General features: G+C 44.9%; 1 protein-coding gene across 3 annotated transcripts in view; it reads right to left on the reverse strand.

The window, feature by feature from the left end:
• CACNA1A (calcium voltage-gated channel subunit alpha1 A) overlaps window positions 1–23836 on the reverse strand; it is a 235705-nt gene that overhangs the window by 120072 nt on the left and 91797 nt on the right. For all 3 annotated transcript variants that reach the window (XM_061188732.1, XM_061188733.1, XM_061188734.1), the window contains exons 4-5: window positions 4747–4838; window positions 1712–1864 (exon numbers count right to left, since the gene is read on the reverse strand). In XM_061188732.1, the coding sequence (XP_061044715.1) occupies window positions 1712–1864; window positions 4747–4838 (245 nt within the window). The remainder of the gene's footprint in view (window positions 1–1711; window positions 1865–4746; window positions 4839–23836) is intronic.

The following is a 23836-nucleotide window of genomic DNA, read 5'->3' on the forward strand; positions in this document are numbered from 1 at the left end:
TCCTACCCTCCGGTTGCCCCACCCACATCTGTCCCCTTAAAACCTCAATTCAGACTCAAGCCAGTCCTCTGTCCCCTTTGCTGGAGAGAGAGAGAGAGAGAAAAAACAACAACAACAAAAAACCTAGGATCCAGGAATCCTGGTTTCTCTACCTTCGGCTGATTTTTCCGAGGGGCCCTGCCCTGTATCTCTCCCTCTAGCATTTCCGCCTGGATGACGAGGCCAGGAGCAGAAATAGCTCTGCCTCAATTAACACCTTCTTCATCGGGGAAAGAAATAATTAGGACATCCCATATTGAGCAAACTTCACAAGCCCAGGAGAGAAGGAGACGGGGGGAGCAAGAAAAAGGAGGCAATAAAAGCATCTCGAATAAACCTTCCTTACTGGGTTTTGCTGCCCCCTGGGAGGTCTGGGGAGAGGGCTCTGCCACCCGGGGGTCATCGGGAAGAGAAGGTGGATGGGAAACCACTCCAGGACAGAATCTTCTTCCTAATAAGACAGGCCTGAAATCTCTTTCCCTTCCCAACGGGCTCCCCTTTGGGCTTTACTGTCTCAATTCACAGTTTCTTTGACGCACGACTAGCGCTGTCATTCAGCCGGTCCACATTGAGGCGGCCCGTGGTCCAAATATTGAAATACAGGCTTCCCTCCAATTTGATTTGATTTGGTTCTTGGTCAGAGAGCAAGTAGCTAGGTTTGGATAGCAGGGGATTTAATCAAAGATGTATCTGGAAGCTATTGGGTCCTTGAGTGTGTGGATAGCGTGGGACACTATCCCCAGCAGTTGCCCCGCTGCTGATTCAGAGATGAGCACCAGGCCTGTGCCTCCTGGCCCTCCTGGGTTTTCTCCTGCACCCACCCTGCTTTCTCGATCCAGCAGCTAAGGGGTTGACACTGGCATAGTGCCGGGAGCACGTGAGCCAAGATCCTGCTTGCGCTCTGGTTCTGACTGGCTGGTGCCAGGACTCCCAGCGGGATGTCTTTAAGGCACATTCTGGGGGAGACCAGGAGGAGCCCTCCTCGACTCTCCCTTTCCTCCAGGGTAAGGAGGCTTTAGAACTCAGCATGCGCTAGGGTCTGGGGTCACTGCAAGGTAACTAGGCAGAGGCTGTGGGCACTGCGCCTATATTCTGCTGTCATTTGCCCCTACATGCTCCCACCGAAAACACCTTTGATATGTGCTCCAGCCCAGTGTCAGGGCAGCCAGCTGTGCCAGGGCCTTAATGCCCTCCCAGGGGGCAGTCCTTGCCATTGTCGGATAGAATTTGGTGGATAAGTCGCCAGCTCCCTCGCCCCACGTGTGGGATGGCTCTGAGTGTGACCTACACTGTTTCCCCGAGGTGCCCAATGCAACTGAGGTCTGGTTGCCCAAGATGGTAACCTACTTGATAACACCCCCTTTACTAGATGTTTTCCCTTCCCTGTCTCACTTCTCCACTCCTCTGATGGTGCTTCCTGGGATCACTTCCCAAATAAACCACTCACCCCAGGATAGCTCCTCGGGGACCCCAACGCAATGCCCCAGCAACAACCAAGATCTCGGGAACAGTTTCACCCCCTGCCTTGCCTGCAGTGCTTTCGGGAGGAGGTTCTCCCGGCTTCCAGGAGAAAGAAGCAAACCCCTGTAGATCCCTTCCAGGAGCTTATCCCTAAGGGAGAAAAGAAAGGGGAGGAAGGTTGGAAAAAAAATATGCTGCTGCTTGGACCTACCTGTGCCCTCTTCAAAGCAGGTGGTATGAAATTTTCCCATATAAAATTCTAACCCTATGATTGCAAAAATAAGGATTGCAAAAAATAGGAGGAGGCCGATCTGCAGCAGGGGGATCATTGCCTTCATGATCGACTTCAGGACGACTTGTAAACCTGGGGAGACACAGAGAGAGAGGCCCCACAGGCCCGTGAGAAGGCACCCCAAAATCCCACCCCCAAGATGCCTCCTGAGGGAACCCAGAGCACACAGGAGGCTGGGGACTGGGTGATAGTGAGGGAAGATAGACGGAAGACACAGAGGCTGCTCGTTATAATAATAAGAACAATTCCTCCTAATATTTTAGAGCACTTTTTTTTTTTTTGTTTTGTTTTGGCCGCGCCGTGCGGCTTGTGGGATCTTAGTTCCCCAAGCAGGGACTGAACCCGGGACCATGGCAGTGAAAGCTCGGAGTCCTAACCACTGGACCACCAGGGAATTCCCCACTTTTTATCTTTAAAATATTTTTAAAAGTATTGGACATAGGCTGTCCCATTTGATGACCTTTTGGGCAAGAAAGAGGTGGAAATTCATGGCTTTCTGAGCCCCATTCTTGGGTGTTGGGTGGCTTTCACCCAGAGCGGGGTGACTTTTTCTAACTTCTTTCCACCAAGAGAGGGCGTCTTTTCCTAATTCATACAAAGGCGCCATATACGCTAGTTGCAGCTCTGCCTGGGAAAGCGGTCAATGTCCTAGTTCCAACCCTGAGAAACCAGACATTATTTCATTGGCTTTTAGCAACAACCCCGTGAGGCAGGTGCACGTGTAAAATTATCCCCATTTTACAGAGGTGGGAAGCAAACCTCAGCGGATGTCATGATTCACCTTAGGGCATGATAAATAACAGGGCCAGGATTTGAATCCAGGTTGGAATGATGTCAAATCCTCTGTTTGTAACCACTGTTCTGTATGTTTAGGAAAGTCTATGGTTAAAATGAGGATTCAAACATATAGCTTAGGTCTTGCTTCTTGATGAGAAGAACTTCCCATGGCCCACGATTAGCACCTCCTGATGGGTGGAGACCACAGGGGGATTATGCTACTCCAAGGGGTCCAAAATGTAAGGGTGATGCACATGGCAGAGTGGCTAAGGCTCTGGACACTGGCTGAAGTTGATGCCCAGGCCAGATCTCCTTTGCTGTTGGTGGACCCTCCCTCCAGCTGCTGTGGGCATTTGCTGCTAACGGCTCCCAGATGCTCCTCTTTTCATAGAATTGCCCTTGGTTATCAAAAGCTCCCCACCTGGGAGGCTATCGCTTCCCCACCTCCCACCCCCAATAACTGACCACAGAAGTACAAAAGACCAGCCTGTTGCCTCAAGTGGGAGACAACTCTGATGCTATTCACACTCCAGAGCTCCCTGCAGGATCCGGCTGAGACTGCGTCCTTGTTCAGATCCTTCCACTACCCCGTCCTGCTGCCCTCATTCTCTTTCTCCTGACAGCACTCCCCCAATAAAGCAAGTGCATCTGAACACCTATCTAAATCTGCTTCTAGGGAACCTGACTTAGTCATCTCCTGACTAGCAAAGTGATCTTGAGCAAGTCACGTTCCCATTCTGAACCTTGGTTTCTTCATCTGTAAATGGGATTAGAATAGCACCTCCCTCTCAGAATTAAATGAGAGGGTTCATACCTAGCAAAGTCCCTGGCACATCATAGGTGGTCATTAAACAAAAATTCTTATTAGTATTAGCTTTGGTATGGCCCTTGATTTAATATGACGTAGGCACCCACTGGAATCTTGCAGACACCTGAGTAGAAGTGCCTTCTTTCTAACAAAAAGACCCTGCTGGTGGTTATCTGGAAAATCTTACTCTTTAAATCTGGATGGCAATGAACTTGAAGAATGAAGCTAATGAAATGTAAAATGGTGGTAATAACAGAACCTACTTCACAGGCTTGTTGTGAGGATTAATGAGTTAAAAAAATGGCAAATACTTAGAACAGTGCCTGGTACATAGTAAGTGCTTATAAATAAAAAATAATAGCACAGGGAGATCAGGTCGGTGCTTTGTGACCACCTAGAGGGGGAGGATAGGGAGGGTGGGAGGGAGACGCAGGAGGGAGGGGATATAGGGATATATGTATGCGTATAGCTGATTCACTTTGTTATACAGCAGAAACTAACACAACATTGTAAAGCGATTATACTCCAATAACGATGTTAAAAAATAGGAATTATTGTTATTATTATTACTACTACTACTACTGAGGCAGTAGGACAGAAAAAGTTTAGCCCTGTTTTGTTTTTCTTTTGTTTTTTCCAGCTGAACCTAATCCTGACCCTGTATAGTGCAGCCACCCACAGAGGATCTGGAGGAGAAGTATCCCTGGAGGATGAGAAAATAGCATGGAACGAGTATAGACTTTGGAGCTCATCGCTGTCAAGCTGTAAGAACTCAGGTGAGTCATTTAACCTTTCTGAGCCTCCACCTTTTCATCTGTAAAATGGGTTCACTGGGTGATTGTGAGGATGAACTAAGATAATACACAAAAAGCTCTTTCTGCCGTGCCCGGTACACAGTAGGCACTCAATGAATGGTAACGGTCATTGCCACCAGTATTACTAGCCTTGGGGTCAGACTGGCTAACTCCTAATTCTGCCATTCTCAGCCACGTGACTTTGCTCAAGTTATTCAGCCGCCCTGAGCTTCAGTTTCCCCATCTGTAAAATGGAGATAGCAGCATCATCGACTTCACAGGGTTGTGAGTATGAGGACCTGGGTGGCGCTTACCATGGCTCCTGATAGAGAAATGCTCAATAAATGGGTGCTGTGGTGATGGGTGAGGCTCCTGGCTGGCTTTCAGGAGCTCACCCAGACCTGCAGCCAGATGCCTGGTGGGGAGTCCCCTGAGGGACTTCCCCAAAGTGGAGGCTGCCCTGACCCAGGCTGGGGAAGCACCCAAGGGTTCCTGTGACACGCTATGCAGAGGGGAAACCAAGGGCTCGCGGGACCCCTGAGCAGACTCCTGGTCACGGTTGGAAACTCACGCACTTGGGATTCCAGACACCAGCTTGAGCGGCCGCAGCACTCGAACTGCCCTCAGCGTTCTTAGGTCAAACTCCGTCCCAACTGTTGCCAAGATGCTGGAAGAAAGAAGCCAGAACAGAAAGCAGAAGGTGGGTTTCAGGGTCAGACAGGTGGGCGGGGGTTCGATGTTGTGGTGTATTGGCTGGGTGACCACAGGCAGGTGATTTTACATTGCTGGGCCTCAGTTTTGTCACCTGTAAAACAGTGTTAATAGTACCTGCTTCACAGGATAAAAGATGATTTACAAAGACCCCAAATAGGTGTATGGTTGATGATACTCAATAAACATTAGGCTGAGAAGAACAGAAGCTTCCTGTGGCACCTGGTCGGGGTGACTTTCAGTGTATTTTGCAACTCACAATCAGGATGGATCCTGGGGAGGCTGGGAGGCCCTGGGGGAAGGACCAGGGGGAGTGGCAGATCCTTTGGGGCTCAGGTCTCTTTACCAACTGGCAAGAAAGCAGTTTAGTGTTAAGATCCCAGCCAGCATGGGTTCAAATCTCAGCTCTGCTACTTCCCAGCTGGGTGACCTTGGGCAAGTTACTTCCCCTCTCCATGCCTCAGTTCCCCCTTTTGTATAACAGGGATCACAACAGTACCTACACCTCAAAGGGGTGTGAGGATTAAATGAATTGATGCATGTGAAGTGGTTGGCATTGTGCCCAGAACACAGGAAGTGTACTCAGCTACTCAAACAACCCAAACAATGGGTGTAGCCCTGCGGGGGTGGACCAGCTGACATCAGCTCCAGAAGGGGGCTACAGACCCCGAACCTCAGGGTAAAAAGTCACTCCTGTAAATACAGGTGAGTAAGAATCACGGTGATAGGTGAGAGGACCCTCCCGTAGAAAGCCCCCCCGTAAAGACCCCATCCTAAGACCTCATTTGTAAAAAGTATTGCTGGTGAGAAAAAGGGTCCCAGAGACCCTCCTCAACCCAAGGAACCCCCAGACCCGTTTCCTGAATAAGAAATGTAGTAGGAAACACCATGGAACTATGCCACAGAAGAGGTTGTTGTTGGAGCCTCACATGATGGGCAAGAAATGCTGAAAAACAGAGGGCTCTGTGGTTAAGAGGAGGGAGACCACGCAGATAATTTGGGGGTGTCTTCAGTTTTGTCCAGGGATCTGGATCTTATGACTTTTACTTTGAACAACCATATCTGCATCTGTGAATACCCAGTATCTACATCTCTTTGTCTTTTTAAAAAATAAATTTATTTATTTATTTATTTTTGGCTGTGTTGGGTCTTCATTGTTGTGCGTGGGCTTTCTCTAGTCGCGGTGAGCGGGCTTCTCCTTGCGGTGGCTTCTCTTGTTGTGGAGCGTGGGCTCTAGGCGTGCGGGCTTCAGTAGTTGCGGCACATGAGCTCAGTAGTTGTGGCACGCGGGCTCAGTAGTTGTGGCTTGCGGGCCCTAGAGCACAGGCTCAGTAGTTGTGGCACATGGGCTTAGTTGCTCTGCGGCATGTGGGATCTTCCCAGACCAGGGCTCGAACCTGTGTCCCCTGCATTGGCAGGTGGATTCTTAACCACTGCGCCACCAGGGAAGTCCCATCTTTGTCTTTTTTTTAATTTAATTTTTATTTTATATTGGAGTATAGTTGAGTTTCAATGTTGTGTTAGCTTCAGGTGTACAGCAAAGTGATTCAGTTATGCATATACATACATCCATTCTTTTTCAGATTCTTTTCCCATATAGATTATTATAGAATATTGAGTAGAGTTCCCTGTGCTATACAGTAGGTCCTTGGTGATTATCTATTTTATATATAGCACGTCTCTTTGTCTTTGAGACAACCAGTATCTGCATCTGTAAATAACCAATATTGGCACTCCTTTGTCTCAGGACTTTCTTTGAAGCTGAGACAGGCCCAGGGAGTGAATTCCCCTGTGAGAGCAGCCCTCCACCAAAGATTGCTGGGAGTAGGTGTATGAATTCCCCAGCTCCCTTGCCCCCTCCTCCCAGATCCTCTGAGGTGTGAGTTCTACACAGGCTCCCAGAGAGGCTGAGCCCAGCTGCCCGCAGCGGGTAACCTGCTTGAACCTTCATTCTTCCTTGTCTGCCCACCCTTGTCCCCCACCCACACTATTGACCCTGAATCCTTGTTTCAGGGTCAATATGGAGGCACACCAAACTAAGACAGGGGTGTTCCCAACTATTCCTAGAGCAGAGACGGGTCTATTAGGTTGGGCTGATCTCCTTTTCCACCATCAACAAATGCATATCTGAACACGTCCTGTGTGCTGGGCAAAGCAATACCTGAGGTCCTCCTTGCCCCACGGAGCTGATGTGGGAGAAAAATGTTTCACCAAAAAAGGCACACAGAGAAGGAATCCGTCACAGGTGTCATGCATTCTTAGAGAGAGCAGGGGAAAACAACAGCTCTGAGGGCACACAGCAGGTAGTGTTAACTCGTCTGGGACCCAGGGAGGACCCCGTCTCAAGCTGAGGGCTCACGGAAGAGGAGGAGGAATCTGGTCCGTAGGGGAAGAACTTTCCAGGCTGACGGAATGGCAGAGACAGAGAGCCTGGGGTGGTAAGGAGCTTGGCAAATTCAAAGAATGAGATGGTGCATGGTGGGGATTTGGATGGTGCCATGAAGCTGAAGTATAGGTGGGGGCCATGCCATGCAACCCCAAAGAACTTTTCATTCATTTAATTCTATTTTTCTTTTCCTCTCCCAACTTTCCGATATTCACTGGCATTCCTCAAACTCCATCCTACAGATCACCAGTCTATTTCACTTTCTTCCTTCTTGGCAGATAAAAGCCATGGGTGAGGGCATGCACAGTAAATGACAAGCATTTGTTGAGTTTTCATTCACTCACTTCACAAACATTAACTGGGCACCTACAATGTGCCAGGCCCTGTCTAGGTCCTGGGGACAAGAGTCATAGGAATCCCTGTTTGCATGGGGGAGGCTGAGAATAAACGCAGTAAATATGCCAGATGTCAGGGTGATGAGTACAAGGGAGAAAAGCAGTGCAGAGAAGGGGGTGCATTGGTAGCGTGGGGCAGGGTGAGGGGAGTGATGACACACATATCAATTGGTAAAGGCCAACTGCTCTTTCCTACCTGGCAGGTAGGTAGTTCAGAGTTAAGGATGTTCAGACCAGCACTGCCCAGTAGAACCTTAAGAAGAGCCATGTGTTGGACATAGAGAATAGACTGGTGGTTGCCAAGGGGGAGGGGGTTGAGGGAGGGATGGAGTGGGAGGCTGGGGTTAGCAGATGTAAGCTTTTATATATAGAATGGATGAACAACGAGGTCCTGCTGTACAGCACGGAGAACTATATTCAATATCCTATGATAAACCATAATGGAAAAGAATATAAAAAAAGAGAATGTATATATATGTATAAGTGAATCACTCTGCTGTATAGCAGAAATTAACACAACATTGTAAATCAACTATACTTCAATTAAAAAAAAGAAAAGAAAAAAGGAAAAAAAAAAAGGAAAAAACAAGAAGAGCCATGTGTGAAATTTAAAATTTTCCAGTAGCCACATTAAGAGTCAAAAGAAACAGGTAAAATTAATTTTAATAAATATAGTTTCTTTAACCTGGTATATCCGAAGCATTATCATTTCAACAGGCAATCAATATGAGAGATTATTCTCAAGACATTTTATACATTCTTTCCTTTGGAGTACGTCTTTGAAATCTTGGTGCATATTCTACACTTATGGCACATCTCAACTCAGGTGCTCAATGGCCACACGTGGCCAGTGGTGAATGGACCACACAGCTCAGGTACGGAGAAAGAGTCAGTGGGATAAAGATGTGAAGTGAGCCACAGGAATATGTCAGAGGAAAACTCTAGGCAGAGGAACAGTCAGTGCAAAGGTACATGTGAGGAACAGCAAGGAGGCTAGTGTGGCTGGAACCGAGTAAGCCAGGGTGACAGTGGGAGGAGATGAGGCCTGGGGGGTGATGGGGCAGATGGTGCAGGGCCTTGTGGGCCACGGTGAGGACTTCGGCTCTTTTGCTCCGAGTGAAGTAGGAGCCATGCAGGGTTCTGAGCACTGAAGAGACATGATCTGACTTGTATTAAAATAAGACCCTTCTGGGGGTCAAGGCCAGAAGCTGGGAGACTAGAGGGGAGGTGACTGCCCTGGTCCAGGTGAGAGATGATGGGTTTAGACCCGGTGGTACTGGACACAAGGATAAAGCTGAGATGAACTCAGCTCTGCCCTTAGATGACCATACAAGTAAGTGGGTGAGAGATTCAAGTCCTTTTGGCTCCAGGGCTGTAGGAGGCAGGAACGAGGAGGAAATGAGTACAGACAGGAGGGCTGGGGACAGCATGATTGTGGAGCCCAAGTCTGAAGAGGCAGCACAGCACAAAATGTTACAAAATCTTAGATCTGGAGTTAAACCCTGACCCTGAATTTTCTCATTACATGGCCTTTGCCCTAACTTCTCTGAGCCTCTGAAATGCAGACAATCCAACCTCCCTCCTGCCCAGTGCAATCTTAGCTGGCACCCAAGGTGTACTATCTCCCGACCCCCTCCCTGGATGGATGACAAAGAGTTAGGAGAAGAACAGGAGGAGGGGGAAGGCTTCTCAGGCCGAGAATGTCCTACAGAGGCAGAAGGCTTCCCTCAGGATACGTGGTGGGGGGAAACCGGAGGCAGAGAAGGTGGGTCTTGTCGTCTGGACAGTGAGAGTCATGTAAGGTTTTGGAGCAAGGGAGGGATGTGATTAGGGTTGGCGTTAGGAAGACAAGCCTGACAGCTGAAAGGACAGATTGGTGGTGATGGAGGGAGGAATTAGGAGGCAGCCACAAGAGCCGACCGGCGTAATGAGGGCTAGAACTAGGACAAAGGCAGTGGGAGTACAAAGGAGGCCCCAATTTATATATAGCTGCCATTGACTGCTGTGCACCAGGAAACTTGCCTGGGCTCATCAAGTCCTCCCTGCATCCCAGCAGTCAGCAGGATGAGTCCCATTTTACAGAGGAGGAAACTGAAGCCCAGATAAGTTACTAATGCATGGAGGTCCACACCACCAAGTAAGAATGTGAACCCAGGACCCCAGGACTCCTGAACCCCAGTTTTCTACTTCACGTGGCTTGTTGGATGGGGAGGAGGCAATGGTGGGAAAGAAAGGGAAGGGAAGAATGGCTTTCTGATTATGATTGGAACACCAAGTGGTCCATTTATTCAACCAGGGTTTATTGAGTACCTGCTATGCACCAGCCACTCAGGTAGGACCTGAGGATGCCACCATGAACAAAGTGACAATGGGAAAATAAACGGTATGTCAGATGGTGTGAAGCACTATGGAGAACAATACGGCAGCCACCAGGGCTTCCAGTGGAAGGATGGAGCATGTGGTGGGAGAGAGGGATTAAGACTGGGCTACCTGAAGGATGGAGTTGTCAACTGAGATGGGGACGATGGAGGAAGGGGGTGGTTTGGAGGAAGATCAAGAGCTGGATTGTGGACACGTTAAGTTTGGGAAGCCAGTTTTCTGTAATTCCCTCATTAAAACCTTCCAGTGGCTTCTATCAGGCTTAGAATAAAATCCAAACTGTAGCGTGACCATAAGACCTTGTGTGACTTTACTCCCACCGACTGCTCTGTGCTATACTCCAGGCACTTTGGCTTTCTGTTCTTCCAGTGGGAAAATCTCCTTTCCACCTTGGGAATGCTATGTTGGCCATCTCTTCTACTTCAAACACTTGCCCCATCCCGTCAACTCTCTCCCTCTTTTCTTAGCTGGCCCTCTTCAAATCCTTCAGATTGCAGCTCAAATTTTTCTTCTCAGAGAGGATTTCCATGTCCCCTCCAGATAAAGAGAACCTTCACTCTCTGGAATTATATTGTTTATTAAGTTGTATATATTATTCACCTCCTCTTCTAGAATATCAGCTCCAGGAGGTCAGAGACTTTTTTTAAATTGGGGTATAGTTGTTTTACAATGTTGTGTTAGTTTCTACTGTACAGCAAAGTGGAGTTCCCTGTGCTATACAGCAGGTTCTCATTAGTTATCTATTTTACACATATTAGTGTATATATGTCAATCCCAATCTCCCAATTCATCCCACTCCCTTGGTGTCCATACGTTTGTTCTCTACGACTGTGCAGAGACTTTTTTTTGGTAGTACCTGCAGCACCTTTCATGATGCAGCAGGTACTCAATGCATATTTGGTGAATGCGTCAGGAGTGGTCGAGGGTAGGGTTATGGTAGACCAGATATCCCAGGGTAGATAGATAAAATGAAAAAAGCCAAGAATCCCCAAAGGAATGTTGGAGAAGGGCAAAAAAAAAAAAAAAAAAAAAAGAGACAAGTAGAGGAAAGATATTGGTGAAAAAGAGGGAGAAGTCACAGAGGCAGGAGGAGACCTGGCAGAAGAGTGTCATCCCTAAGGGTCAAGTTCAAAAGCGTTTCGAGAAAGGAGAGGTCATTGGTCTCCAGGGCAGCACAGAAATGAGTAAGATGCAAGGGATGAAAAGCATCCATTACGCAACACTGGGGAGTCTCGCCATGGTTGATGGCTGGAGAGAACAAGAGGAGAGGAACTGTAAACAAGAGCCTGGGTATGAGAAGAGAGTCTTTTTAGGGTGGAAGAGAACTGAGTATGTTTATGTGTCGAGAGAGAGAAGAGTCGATGATGTATCCCTTGGCCTTTAGAGCCATGCTGCCTGATAGAGTAACCATTAGCTACACATAGTTATTTAAATATACATTTATAACTAAATTAGACATTCAGTTCCTCAGTCACATTAGTCGCACTTACACATAACTATTTAAATATATAATTAATTTAATTTAAATTAAATGAGAACTTCAGTTCCTCAGTCGACTTTTAAGTGCTCCACAGCCACATGTGGACAGTTGCATACAAAGAACATTCCCATCATTGTAGAAAGTTCCATTGGATGGTGTTGCTCTAGCATGTACCCCCACTAGGGCAGGAATTTTCATCTGTTTTGCTCACAGCTGTATCCCCAGGACCTAAAACTGTGCCTGGCATAGAGTAGGTGCTCAATAAATGTTTGTTGAATGAATGAATGAATAAATAATGAAGTGAAATGTAGGAAAGCATAGTGATAACTAATAGACTATATTCCAGAAGAGATGGAAGGCTGTGTAGATGACAGGACTTGTCTTAAACTAGGAAAAAAAATCAGGGAAGACACAGATGGTTGTCTACTCGATAGACAATCCCACCCCCTCCCTTGCTAATGGAGCCCACCTTCCATCAAAGAGGCAGAAAATACCCAATAGTCTCTTTCTCCCAGGATTCCTTGCAATGGGAGCACTGGTCACATGACCCAGTCTTGTGCTTAACAGGATCTGAATGAAAGTCTGCTGGGTGCTTCTGGGAAAGAGTTTCCCTTCTTTGAGAAGAGTCACAGGGCAGGAGACAGCCCTTCCTCTTCTTTGGCCAGATGCTTTTGTGCCTACATGGGATGGCTGGGTAGACATCTTGGAACTGTGAGTAGTAAAGGTTACCAAGAAAAGTCCTTACGCTGAAGATGGCAGAGTGGAAAGATGGAAAGGATTCCTTGGAGACATTGCTGAGCTGCAGAACCAACACTGCAACCAAGCTCCCAGCCTGCAGACTTCCTGTAATGTGGATAACAAACACTCTTCCTAGCAGTTAAGAGCCAGAGAGCCCTGGTTCAAATCCCAGTTCTGCCAATCACTAGCTGTGTGGCCTTGGGCAAGATACTCAACTTCTCTGTGCCTCAGTTTCCTGAGCTGTAGAATGGGGATGATCATAGTACTTCCCTTTATAGGTGTGGGAATTTAGGTGATATGCTTAGCACTGTGCTTGGAATTTAGTCAGTTCTATATAAATGTTTGCTATCATCATCATCATTTAAATTTTTATTTTGTTACTTGCCCCTAAGTTATACCAGAACTGACTGATCAAGGAACCAACATTCATTGAGTTTATTCTCTTTGCCAGGTTATATGCTAATGGCCTTACATACTGAGGTCCCATTTTATGCCTCAGCATCTTTACCAGGTGAATGCTCTACACTCAGTTCATTGACAGGGGAACCGAGACACTGAGGGGTTAACTACTTGCCCACAGTCACACAGCTAACATGTGGTGTCTGTATCCTGAGTCTGGCTTTGCTGCACCTAGGGAGCCTAGGGCCCAGCGAGAGTCCCAGACTGCTGCCCCTGGTTAACTTCACCACACCCACTTACCCTCTCCTGGGACCTCAGCCAATTTTATACCTCCACTAACCTTAGTGTAAGAAGGAGCTAGATTTTTCTCTAGCTGGCTGGAAGTCAGAATGCCAATAAATATTCGCAGAGGAGCAACTACTATGCGCCAGGTGGGTGAGGAGGGGAACATGTGCAAAGGCCCTGGGGCTGGAGAGACCTTATGGTGAAGAGTGAAGTTACCAGATGAGAGGGAGGGGCAGGGGACAGGAGAATGAGAAGGAGATGTTAGCGTGGTTGGAAAGCAGGGGAGAGGAGGGGGGATGTCGTCAAACCCCTGACCTCTGGTTAGAAGAAGCACCTGCCCACACTATTTACAATAGCCAAGACATGGAAGCAACCTAAATGTCCATCAACAGATGCATGGATTAAGAAGATGTGGAACATATACACAATGGAATATTACTCAGCCATAAAAAAAGAATGAAATAATGCCATTTGCAGCAACATGGATGGACCCAGAGATTATCACACTAACTGAAGTAAGCCAGACAGAGAAAGACAAATATCATATGACATAATATGATATCATTTATATGTGGAATCTAAAAAATGATACAAATAAACTTATTTACAAAGCATAAATAGATCCACAGACATAGAAAACAAACTTACCGTTACCAAAGGGGAAAGGAAGGAGAAGGATAAATTAGGAGTTTGGGATTAACATATACACACTATATATATAAAATAGATAAACAACAAGGACCTACAGTATAGCACAGGGAACTATACTCAATATTTTATAATAACCTATAAGGGAAAAGAATCTGAAAAAGAATACATATATGTGTGTGTGTATGTATATATATATATATATATATATATATATGTAAGAGTGTATATACATACATATATATGTATAACTGATTCACTTTACTGTACACCTGAAACTAACACAACACTGTAAATCAACTATACTTCTATAAAAAATTTTTTTTTTAATTAAAAAAAGAAGCACCTGCCCTCATAGATCTGGGTCCAATCTTCCTGAGATGAGTATTTAGGAGCATAACTAGTTCCCGTACAGTCTATATTCTTGCCATTCATAGATTTTGCAAATCTTCTTCAAGTTCATTCTTATATCACCTAGATTTTAGCTTCTCTTGGGAAAACTATTTCTAAAATTCCTTTTTTAAACCCTCAAATGCAGAGAGTTGAGACAATCGCTTTTTCAGTTCATGGCATAGCTTTGCCTTTGGTCTGTGCAATACCCCTCTCTTGTTCGTTCGTTCGTTCATTCATCATTCATTCCTTTTTATCTCCATATTCTACTTTCATTCTTTTTCCCCAAGACAACTGATATGTCTAATTTTGTCTTATTGGAGTGCATTCTTGTAAAACGTGTTTTATTTTGAGTGCATATATTTTAAATTTACACGAATGGCATGAAGTTAGGAATATACTGTTGTTCTCTGTTTTCAGCCAATGAAAACAGAACAGCAGACGTGCATTCTGGGGCTCTCGCTGGTCCCCAGGCTCCCTAGGTGAAGCCACCACATCCCACCTCCCCATCCCCCAGGGACAGACACCAGGCAGCCTCCAGATCCTCTTCCACAGATGGCGATGGAGTGAATATGCCCATACTCAGTCCTTACAGACCCAGTGAAAGTCTCCCTGAGATGGGTTGCTGGGAGCATCTGGACTTAACTGGACTAGGCACTGCCCATGACCCTCCAGAGTGGCCACCCAGGCCACGCCCCCATGAGTGGGGAGGATCTTGCTCTGTCCCCACATCCCACTGACCCTTGACTTAACCACCTTTCTAATTTTTTCCACTCTAAGAGGCATGCAGAGATACTCACTGTTTTTTCATTTTCATCTTTCTGATTACAAGTGATTTTGAGTACCATGTCATCTACTGATTAGCTTTTCAGACTTCTCTTCCCTAACCTGTCTGATCACATTTTTTGCCTGCTTTCCTCTTGGGGTTGCTGTGTTATTTTTGGTTTTGGTTATTATTATTATTTTTATTGGAGTATAGTTGATTTAAAATGTTGTGTTAATTTCTGCTGTACAGCAAAGTGATTCAGTTATATATATATATACATATATACATTCATTTTCATATTTTTTTCCATTACGGTTTATTAGAGGATATTGAATATAGTTCCCTGTGCTATACAGTCGGACCTTGTTGTTTACCCAGTCTATGTATAATAGTTTGCATCTTCTAGTCCCAAACTCCCAATCCAACCCTCCCCCGATCCCCCCACTTGGCAGGGGTTGCTGTGTTATTGTTGTTGACTATTCCCCCCTATAGTCTTTTTTTTTTTTTAAGAGTATTTTTTTTAATTAATTAATTAATTTATATTTATTTTTGGCTGTGTTGGGTCTTCGTTCCTGAGCGAGGGCTTTCTCCAGTTGCGGCGAGCGGGGGCCACTCTTCATCGCGGTGCGCGGGCCTCTCACTATCGTGGCCTCTCCCGTTGCAGAGCACAGGCTCCAGACGCGCAGGCTCAGTAGTTGTGGCTCACGGGCTTAGTCGCTCCGCGGCATGTGGGATCTTCCCAGACCAGGGCTCGAACCCGTGTCCCCTGCATTGGCAGGCAGATTCTTAACCACTGCGCCACCAGGGAAGCCCCGCCCTGTAGTCTTGATCAGTGCTGCCCAATATGGTAGCCATGGGCTGCATGTGGCTATTGAGCTCTCGAAATATGGCCGGTGTGAGTGAGAAGCTGAGTTTTAAATTGTATTTACTTTTAATTCATTTCCATTAAAAAGAGTCACATGTCATAGAGAACACATTTGTGGCTGCCAAGGGAGAGAGGGGGTAGGAGAGGGATGGATTAGGAGTTTGGAACTAGCAGGTACAAATTATTATATATAGAATGGATAAACAACAAGGTCCTACTGTATAGCACAGGGAACTATATTCAATATCCTCTAATAAACCATAATGGAAAAGAAAAAAAAAAAGTCACATGTGCCTAGGGGCTCCCATAATGAACAGCTGTGAGCTATTAATCCTTGGTCACTTTTTTTTCTACCATCCATCCTATGCACTATTTACAAACACTACTTTAGTTCTTACCACATGTCAGGTGTTATTTTAAATGATTATAAATATTAACTCATTTCAAACTCCTAACAGCCCATAGGTAGATGCTATTCTCTCCATTTTATCGATTAGAAAACTGAGGCACAGAGAGGTGGAGTAACTTGCTCAAGGATTCGTAGGACATTGTACAGCTAGGATCTGGATCTGGGAACCAAAGTGTCCCCATTATGTCCTTATTTGAACAGAACGTCTTAGTTTTCATATAATCAAGTTTTTTGTTTCTTTTCTTTTTTTTTTGCTTTAGAGTTTGTGCTTTTAAATTTGAGAAGTCCTTCCCCCTCCCTGGGTGGCACAGATATTCTCCTGCTTTTTCTCCCTTAATGTGAAGTTCTTACCACTCACACAATGTCCTCTCAAGTGCCTTAACATTTGCATGGAACAGTTCTTCCTCTTATTTGTCTTTTAAAGTAGAGGATGGCACAAAAGGGCACGTTTCTATTTTGGGTGATTCCTGAAGCTGTGTTAAAGTGCAGTGTTTTCTTAAATAAAAAGGAGCAGAAGCAGATGCAAAAACCCCAGAAGGTGCAAGGTAAGTGATTCTAGAAAAGACGAGAGCCACAGAGGGGTGAGTTTGCTGGGGACAAAAAGGGGATGGATGTTGAGTGAAGGTCTGTGGATCTGGAGATGAGCAGGTCGTGGTGGGCCTCCTGAAGGGCCTTATTGCATTGCCTTGCTGATTGCCAGGCTGAAGGAGGCAGCGGAAGAGAAACCTCTCCTTGAGAGAGACTGGGATGAGAAGAGGGGGGAAGAGAATGTGGCAACTTGAGGGAGGTGGGGGCAGAGTGTCTTCCAAATAGAGGAGATCTGTCCAAGTTTGCAAGCAAAGAGCATTGTGTCCCCGGAGAAGGAGAGCCTGAAGATCCAAACGAGATATTTGATGGAGTAAAGCTCTCAAGGAAATGGATAACTACGTTTACAATTTAATTCCCAGACATTTAGTGGGCACCTCCTACAGGAGAGGCACTTGTGGAGCAAAATAAAAACAAAAGCTAAACTCTCGCCCGCAGCTGGTGGGAGTTGCAATTGGTTCCACCACTTGGGAAAATTGTTAGGCAGTTTCTGCCAAAGCTAAACAGATTCCACCCCATGACCCAGAAATTCCACCCAGGAATACCTCCCAGAGAAATGGGAGCTGTGGTCACTGAATGACAAGTAGGAGTGTCAACAGCACTTTTTTCTGTAATAGCCCCAGAGTGGAAAGTATCCAAATGCCTACCACCAGCACAGTAGATAAACAGCCATGAGAATGAATGACCTACAGCTACAGCTACAACATAGATGGATCCCACACATACAATGTCAAGGGAAAGAAGCCAACGAGAGCACACCTTATGATCCCATGTGTTTACAATTAAAGAATAAGCAAGATCACGCGCCAGGGCGGGTGGGGGCTGGGAGCTGAGGCTCGGGCTTCGGAGGTCGGATCCCAGGGAGAGGACTGGGGTTGGCTGCGTGAACACAGCCTGAAGGGGGCTAGTGTGCCACAGCTAGCCGGGAGGGAGTCCGGAAAAAAGTCTGGAACTGCCTAAGAGGCAAGAAACCATTGTTTTGGGGTGCGTGAGGAGAGGGGATTCAGAGCACCGCCTAAACAAGCGCCACAGACGGGCGCCAGCTGTGGCTATCAGCACAGACCCCAGAGATGGGCATGAAACGCTAAGGCTGCTGCTGCAGCCACCAAGAAGCCTGTGTGCAAGCACAGGTCACTATCCACAACTCCCCTCCTGGGAGCCTGTGCAGCCTGCCACTGTCAGGGTTCTGTGATCCAGGGACAACTTCCCCAGGAGAACACACAGCGCGCCTCAGGCTGTTGCAACGTCACGCAGACCTCTGCCACCAAAGGCTCACCCTGCATTACGTACCCCTCCCTCCCCCCGGCCTGAGTGAGCCAGAGCCCCCGAATCAGCTGCTACTTTAACCCCGTCCTGTCTGGGCAGGGAACAGATGTCCTCTGTAGCAGGGCAGAAAATAGCAGAAAAACTGAGGCAGAAGAACAGATAAGTGACCTGGAAGATAAAATAGTGGAAATAACTACTGCAGAGCAGAATAAAGAAAAAAGAATGAAAAGAATTGAGGACAGTCTCAGACACCTATGAGACAACATTAAACACACCAACATTCGAATTATAGGGGTCCCAGAAGAAGAAGAGAAAAAAAAAAGGGACTGAGAAAATATTTGAAGAGATTATAGTTGAAAACTTCCCTAATATGGGAAAGGAAATAGTCAACCAAGTCCAGGAAGCGCAGAGTCCCATACAGGATAAATCCAAGGAGAAACAGGCCAAGACACATATTAATCAAACTATCAAAAATTAAATACAAAGAAAAAATATTAAAAGCAGCAAGGGAAAAGTAACAAATGACATACAAGGGAATCCCCATAAGGTTAACAGCTGATCTTTTAGCAGAAACTCTGCAAGCCAGAAAGGAGTGGCAAGACATATTTAAAGTGATGAAAAGGAAAAATCTACAACCAAGATTACTCTACCCAGCAAGGATCTCATTCAGATTCGACGGAGAAATTAAAACCTTTACAGACAAGCAAAAGCTAAGAGAATTCAGCACCACCAAACCAGCTCTATAACAAATGCTAAAGGAACTTCTCTAGGCAGGAAACACAAGAGAAGGAAAAGACCTACAATAACAAACACAAAACAATTAAGAAAATGGTAATAGGAATATACATATCGATAACTACCTTAAATGTAAATGGATTAAATGCTCCAACCAAAAGACATAGACTGGCTGAATGGATACAAAAACAAGATCCATATATATGCTGTCTACACGAGACCCACTTCAGACCTAGGGACACATACAGACTGAAAGTGAGGGGATGGAAAAAGATATTCCATGCAAATGGAAATCAAAAGAAAGCTGGAGTAGCAATTCTCATATCAGACAAAATAGACTTTAAAATAAAGATTATTACAAGAGACAAAGAAGGACACTACATAATGATCAAGGGATCAAGCCAAGAAGAAGATATAACAATTGTAAATATTTATGCACCCAACATACGAGCACCTCCATACATAAGGCAAATGCTAACAGCCACAAAAGGGGAAATCGACAGTAACACAATCATAGTAGGGGACTTTAACACCCCACTTTCACCAATGGACAGATCATCCAAAATGAAAATAAATAAGGAAACATTAAAAGCAACGATATGCCAAAAAAATGGACAACCTGGAAGAAATGGACAAATTCTTAGATAAGCACAACCTTCCGAGACTGAACCAGAAAGAAATAGAAAATATAAACAGACCAATCACAAGCACTGAAATTGAGACTGTGATTAAAAATCTTCCAACAAACAAAAGCCCAGGACCAGATGGCTTCCCAGGCAAATTCTATCAAACATTTAGAGAAGAGCTAAGACCTATCCTTCTCACACTCTTCCAAAATATAGCAGAGGGAGGAAGACTCTCAAACTCATTCTATGAGACCACCATCACCCTGATACCAAAACCAGACAAAGATGTTACAAAGAAAGAAAACTACAGGCCAATATCACTGATGAACATAGATGCAAAAATCCTCAACAAAATATTAGCAAACAGAATCCAACAGCACATTAAAAGGATCATACACCATGATCAAGTGGGGTTTATCCCAAGAATGCAAGGATTCTTCAATATACGCAAATCAATCAATGTGATACACCATATTAACAAATTGAAGGATAAAACCATATGATAATCTCAAGAGATGCAGAAAAAGCTTTCAACAAAATTCAACACACATTTATGATAAAAACTCTCCAGAAAGTAGGCATAGAGGGAACCTACCTCAACATAATAAAGGCCATATATGACAAACCCACAGCCAACATTGTTCTCAATGGTGAAAAAGTGAAACCATTTCCACTAAGATCAGGAACAAAACAAGGTTGCCCACTCTCACCACTATTATTCAACATAGTTTTGGAAGTTTTAGCCACAGCAATCAGAGAAGAAAAAGGAAAAAAAAAGGAATCCAAATCGGAAAAGAAGAAATAAAGCTGTCACTGTTTGCAGATGACATGATACTAAACACAGAGAATCCTAAAGATGCTACCAGAATACTACTAGAGCTAATCAATGAATTTGGTAGAGTAGCAGGATACAAAATTAATGCACAGAAATCTCTTGCATTCCTATACAGTAATGATGAAAAATCTGAAAGAGAAATTAAGGAAACACTCCCATTTACCATTGCAAGAAAAAGAATAAAATACCTAGGAATAAACCTACCTAAGGAGACAAAAGACCTGTATGCAGAAAACTATAAGACACTGATGAAAGAAATTAAAGATGATACAAACAGATGGAGAGATATACTATGTTCTTGGATTGGAAGAATCAACATTGTGAAAATGACTATACTACCCAAAGCAATCTACAGATTCAATGCAATCCCTATCAAACTACCAATGGCATTTTTCACAGAACTCGAACAAAAAATTTCACAATTTGTATGGAAACACAAAAAACCCCAAATAGCCAAAGCAACCTTGAGAAAGAAAAATGGAGCTAGAGGAATCAGGCTCCCAGACTTCAGACTACACTACAAAGCTACAGTAATCAAGAGAGTATGGTACTGGCACAAAAACAGAAATATAGATCATTGGAACAGGATAGAAAGCCCAGAGATAAACCCACGCACAGATGGTCACCTTGTTTTTGATAAAGGAGCAAGAATATACAATGGAGAAAAGACAGCCCCTTCAATAAGTGGTGCTGGGAAACCCGGACAGCTACACGTAAAAGAATGAAATTAGAACACTCCCTAACACCATACACAAAAATAAACTCAAAATGGATTAAAGACCTAAATGTAAGGCCAGACACTATAAAACTCTTAGAGGAAAACATAGGCAGAACACTCTATGACATAAATCACAGCAAGATCCTTTTTGACCCACCTCCTACAGAAATGGAAATAAAAACAAAAATAAACAAATGAGACCTAATGAAACTTAAAAGCTTTTGCACAGCAAAGGAAACCATAAACAAGGCGAAAAGACAACCCACAGAATGGGAGAAAATATTTGCCAACGAAGCAACTGACAAAGGATTAATCTCCAAAATTTAGAAGCAGCTCATGCAGCTCAATATCAAAAGAACAAACAACCCAATCCAAAAATGGGCAGAAGACCTAAACAGACATTTCTCCAAAGAAGGTATACAGATTGCCAACAAACACATGAAAGAATGCTCAACATCACTAATCATTAAAGAAATGCAAATCAAAACTACAATGAGGTATCAGGTCACATCAGTCAGAATGGCCATCATTAAAAAATCTACAAACAATAAATGCTGGAGACGGTGTGGAGAAAAGGGAACCCTCTTGCACTGCTGGTGGGAATGTATATTGATACAGCGACTATGGAGAACAGTATGGAGGTTCCTTAAAAACTAAAAATAGAACTACCATACGACCCAGCAATCCCACTACTGGGCATATACCCTGAGAAAACCATAATTCAAGAAGAGTCATGTACCACAGTGTTCATTGCAGCTCTATTTACAATAGCCAGGACTTGGAAGCAACCTAAGTGTCCATCGACAGATGAATGGATAAAGATGTGGCACATATATACAATGGAATATTACTCAGCCATAAAAAGAAATGAAATTGAGTTATTTGTAGTGAGGTGGGTGGACCTAGAGACTGTCATACAGAGTGAAGTAAGTCAGAAAGAGAAAAAGAAATACCGTATGCTAACACCTATATATGGAATCTAAAAAAAAAAAAAAAAGTGGTCATGAAGAATCTAGGGGCAAGACGGGAATAAAGACGCAGACCTACTAGAGAATGGACTTGAGGACACGGGGAGGGGGAAGGGTAAGCTGGGACAAAGGGAGAGAGTGGTATGGACATATATACACTACCAAATGTAAAATAGATAGCTAGTGGGAAGCAGCTGCATAGCACAGGGAGATCAGCTCGATGCTTTGTGTCCACCTAGAGGGGTGGGATAGGGTGGGTGGCAGGGAGACCCAAGAGGGAGGAGATATGGGGATATATGTATACATATAGCTGATTTGCTTTGTTATACAGCAGCAACTAACACAACATTGTAAGCAATTATACTCCAATAAAGGTGTTAAAAATAAAAAGAATAAGCAAGAGTAATCTATGCTGTACCATAGCAGGATGGGGTTACTGGCAACTGGAGGTGAACGAGAGGGTTTCTGGAGCTTAAGGATGTTCTGTTTCTTGAATTGTGTGCTGGTTACATGAGTACGTTCAGTTGTTGAAAATTATTCAAACTGTATTCATATACATGTGATTTTCTCTTTGTACCTCCTACTTCTAAATATAAAGCTAAAGCCCACAGATTTAGAAAGAAGCTAACATTTATTCAGTGCTTGCTGTGGGTCAGGTGGTGTGCATTATTTTATCCAATCCTCATGACGACCCTATGAGGTAGGGTAGAAAGTATCTGGTATACTTTCCAGATCAGAGAGGTTAAATCACTGCTCCAAGCTCACACAGCTAGTACATGGCTGAGCTGGGTTTTGATCCCCTGTTCCATTCACTTCTAACTACTCTGCCATACTTCCCAGGCTTGGGAAAGTGATGGGACATGGACATCTCTGAGACAGAGGAGAAAAAGGAAACAAAAAAGAGATGATGATCCCAGGAAAACTGAAAGGAAGGGAGTTCATAAAAGTGACTACCAACAACTCAAGAAAAAGTTGGCAAGATCCTAAGGAATCATGGAAAGGTGGGAAGCAGATGTGGGGTGAATTTAATAAGGCATTGACTAACGATGAAGCATTGAGGGATACTGAAGATCCAGCGAAAGGGATACCGTGCAGGAAAGAAAGGTTTTCTTGTGCCATTCTGGCCTACACATTGGTTTTCTTGTGCCATTCTGGCCTCAGTGGTCATTTCCCAATATGGCAACAATGAACACTTTATACAGTCTTACTTTTCCATAGCCCCGTTCATGGGCATCGTCATCATGGAAAATGAGCTGACACCCACATCGATGATGAGCAAACTGGGGTTCCAAGAGGCCAAGTGTCTTGTCTGAGATCACACACTGGTTAAGTTTCAGAGCTGACCCTGAACTGAAGCTTTCTGACTCTACTCTGCCCCAAGGGCTAAAGCCTCTATCCCAGCAAAGCTGCTCATTCAACCTCCCTGCTTCTCCCTCCGCTCCTTTATCCAGAGAATCTCCTCCCCACCAATCTACACTCTGCCCCGCTTCAAAACTGCCTCTTTGGGCTTCCCTGGTGGCGCAGTGGTTGAGAATCTGCCTGCCAGTGCAGGGGACACGGGTTCGAGCCCTGGTCTGGGAAGATCCCACATGCCGCGGAGCAACTAGGCCCGTGAGCCACAACTACCGAGCCTGCGCATCTGGAGCCTGTGCTCCGCAACAAGAGAGGCCGCGACAGTGAGAGGCCCGCGCACCGCGATGAAGAGTGGCCCCTGCTCGCCGCAACTAGAGAAAGCCCTTGCATGGAAACGAAGACCCAACACAGCTAAAAATAAATTAAATAAATAAATAAATAAATAAATTTTAAAAAACTGCCTCTTTCACTGTCCAGTCTCACCCCTGACTCCCTTCTATTCCATCTCATAACCTGCAGGGCCTCAGGTTACATCAGAGCCACGCCAGCCCATGAAACTTTCTATGAACATTTCAGGAACATTCTATTCTGAGCTGTCCAATATGGCAGCCAACAGCCATGAATTAAAATGTGACTAAGCAACTAAATTTTTCGTTTCATTTAATTTTAATTGATTTACATTTATATCTAAGTAGCCATGTGTAGCTAGTGGCTACTCTGCTGTATCG

The sequence above is a fragment of the Eubalaena glacialis genome, chromosome 4, assembly GCF_028564815.1.
Source record: "Eubalaena glacialis isolate mEubGla1 chromosome 4, mEubGla1.1.hap2.+ XY, whole genome shotgun sequence".
NCBI lineage: Eukaryota > Metazoa > Chordata > Mammalia > Artiodactyla > Balaenidae > Eubalaena > Eubalaena glacialis.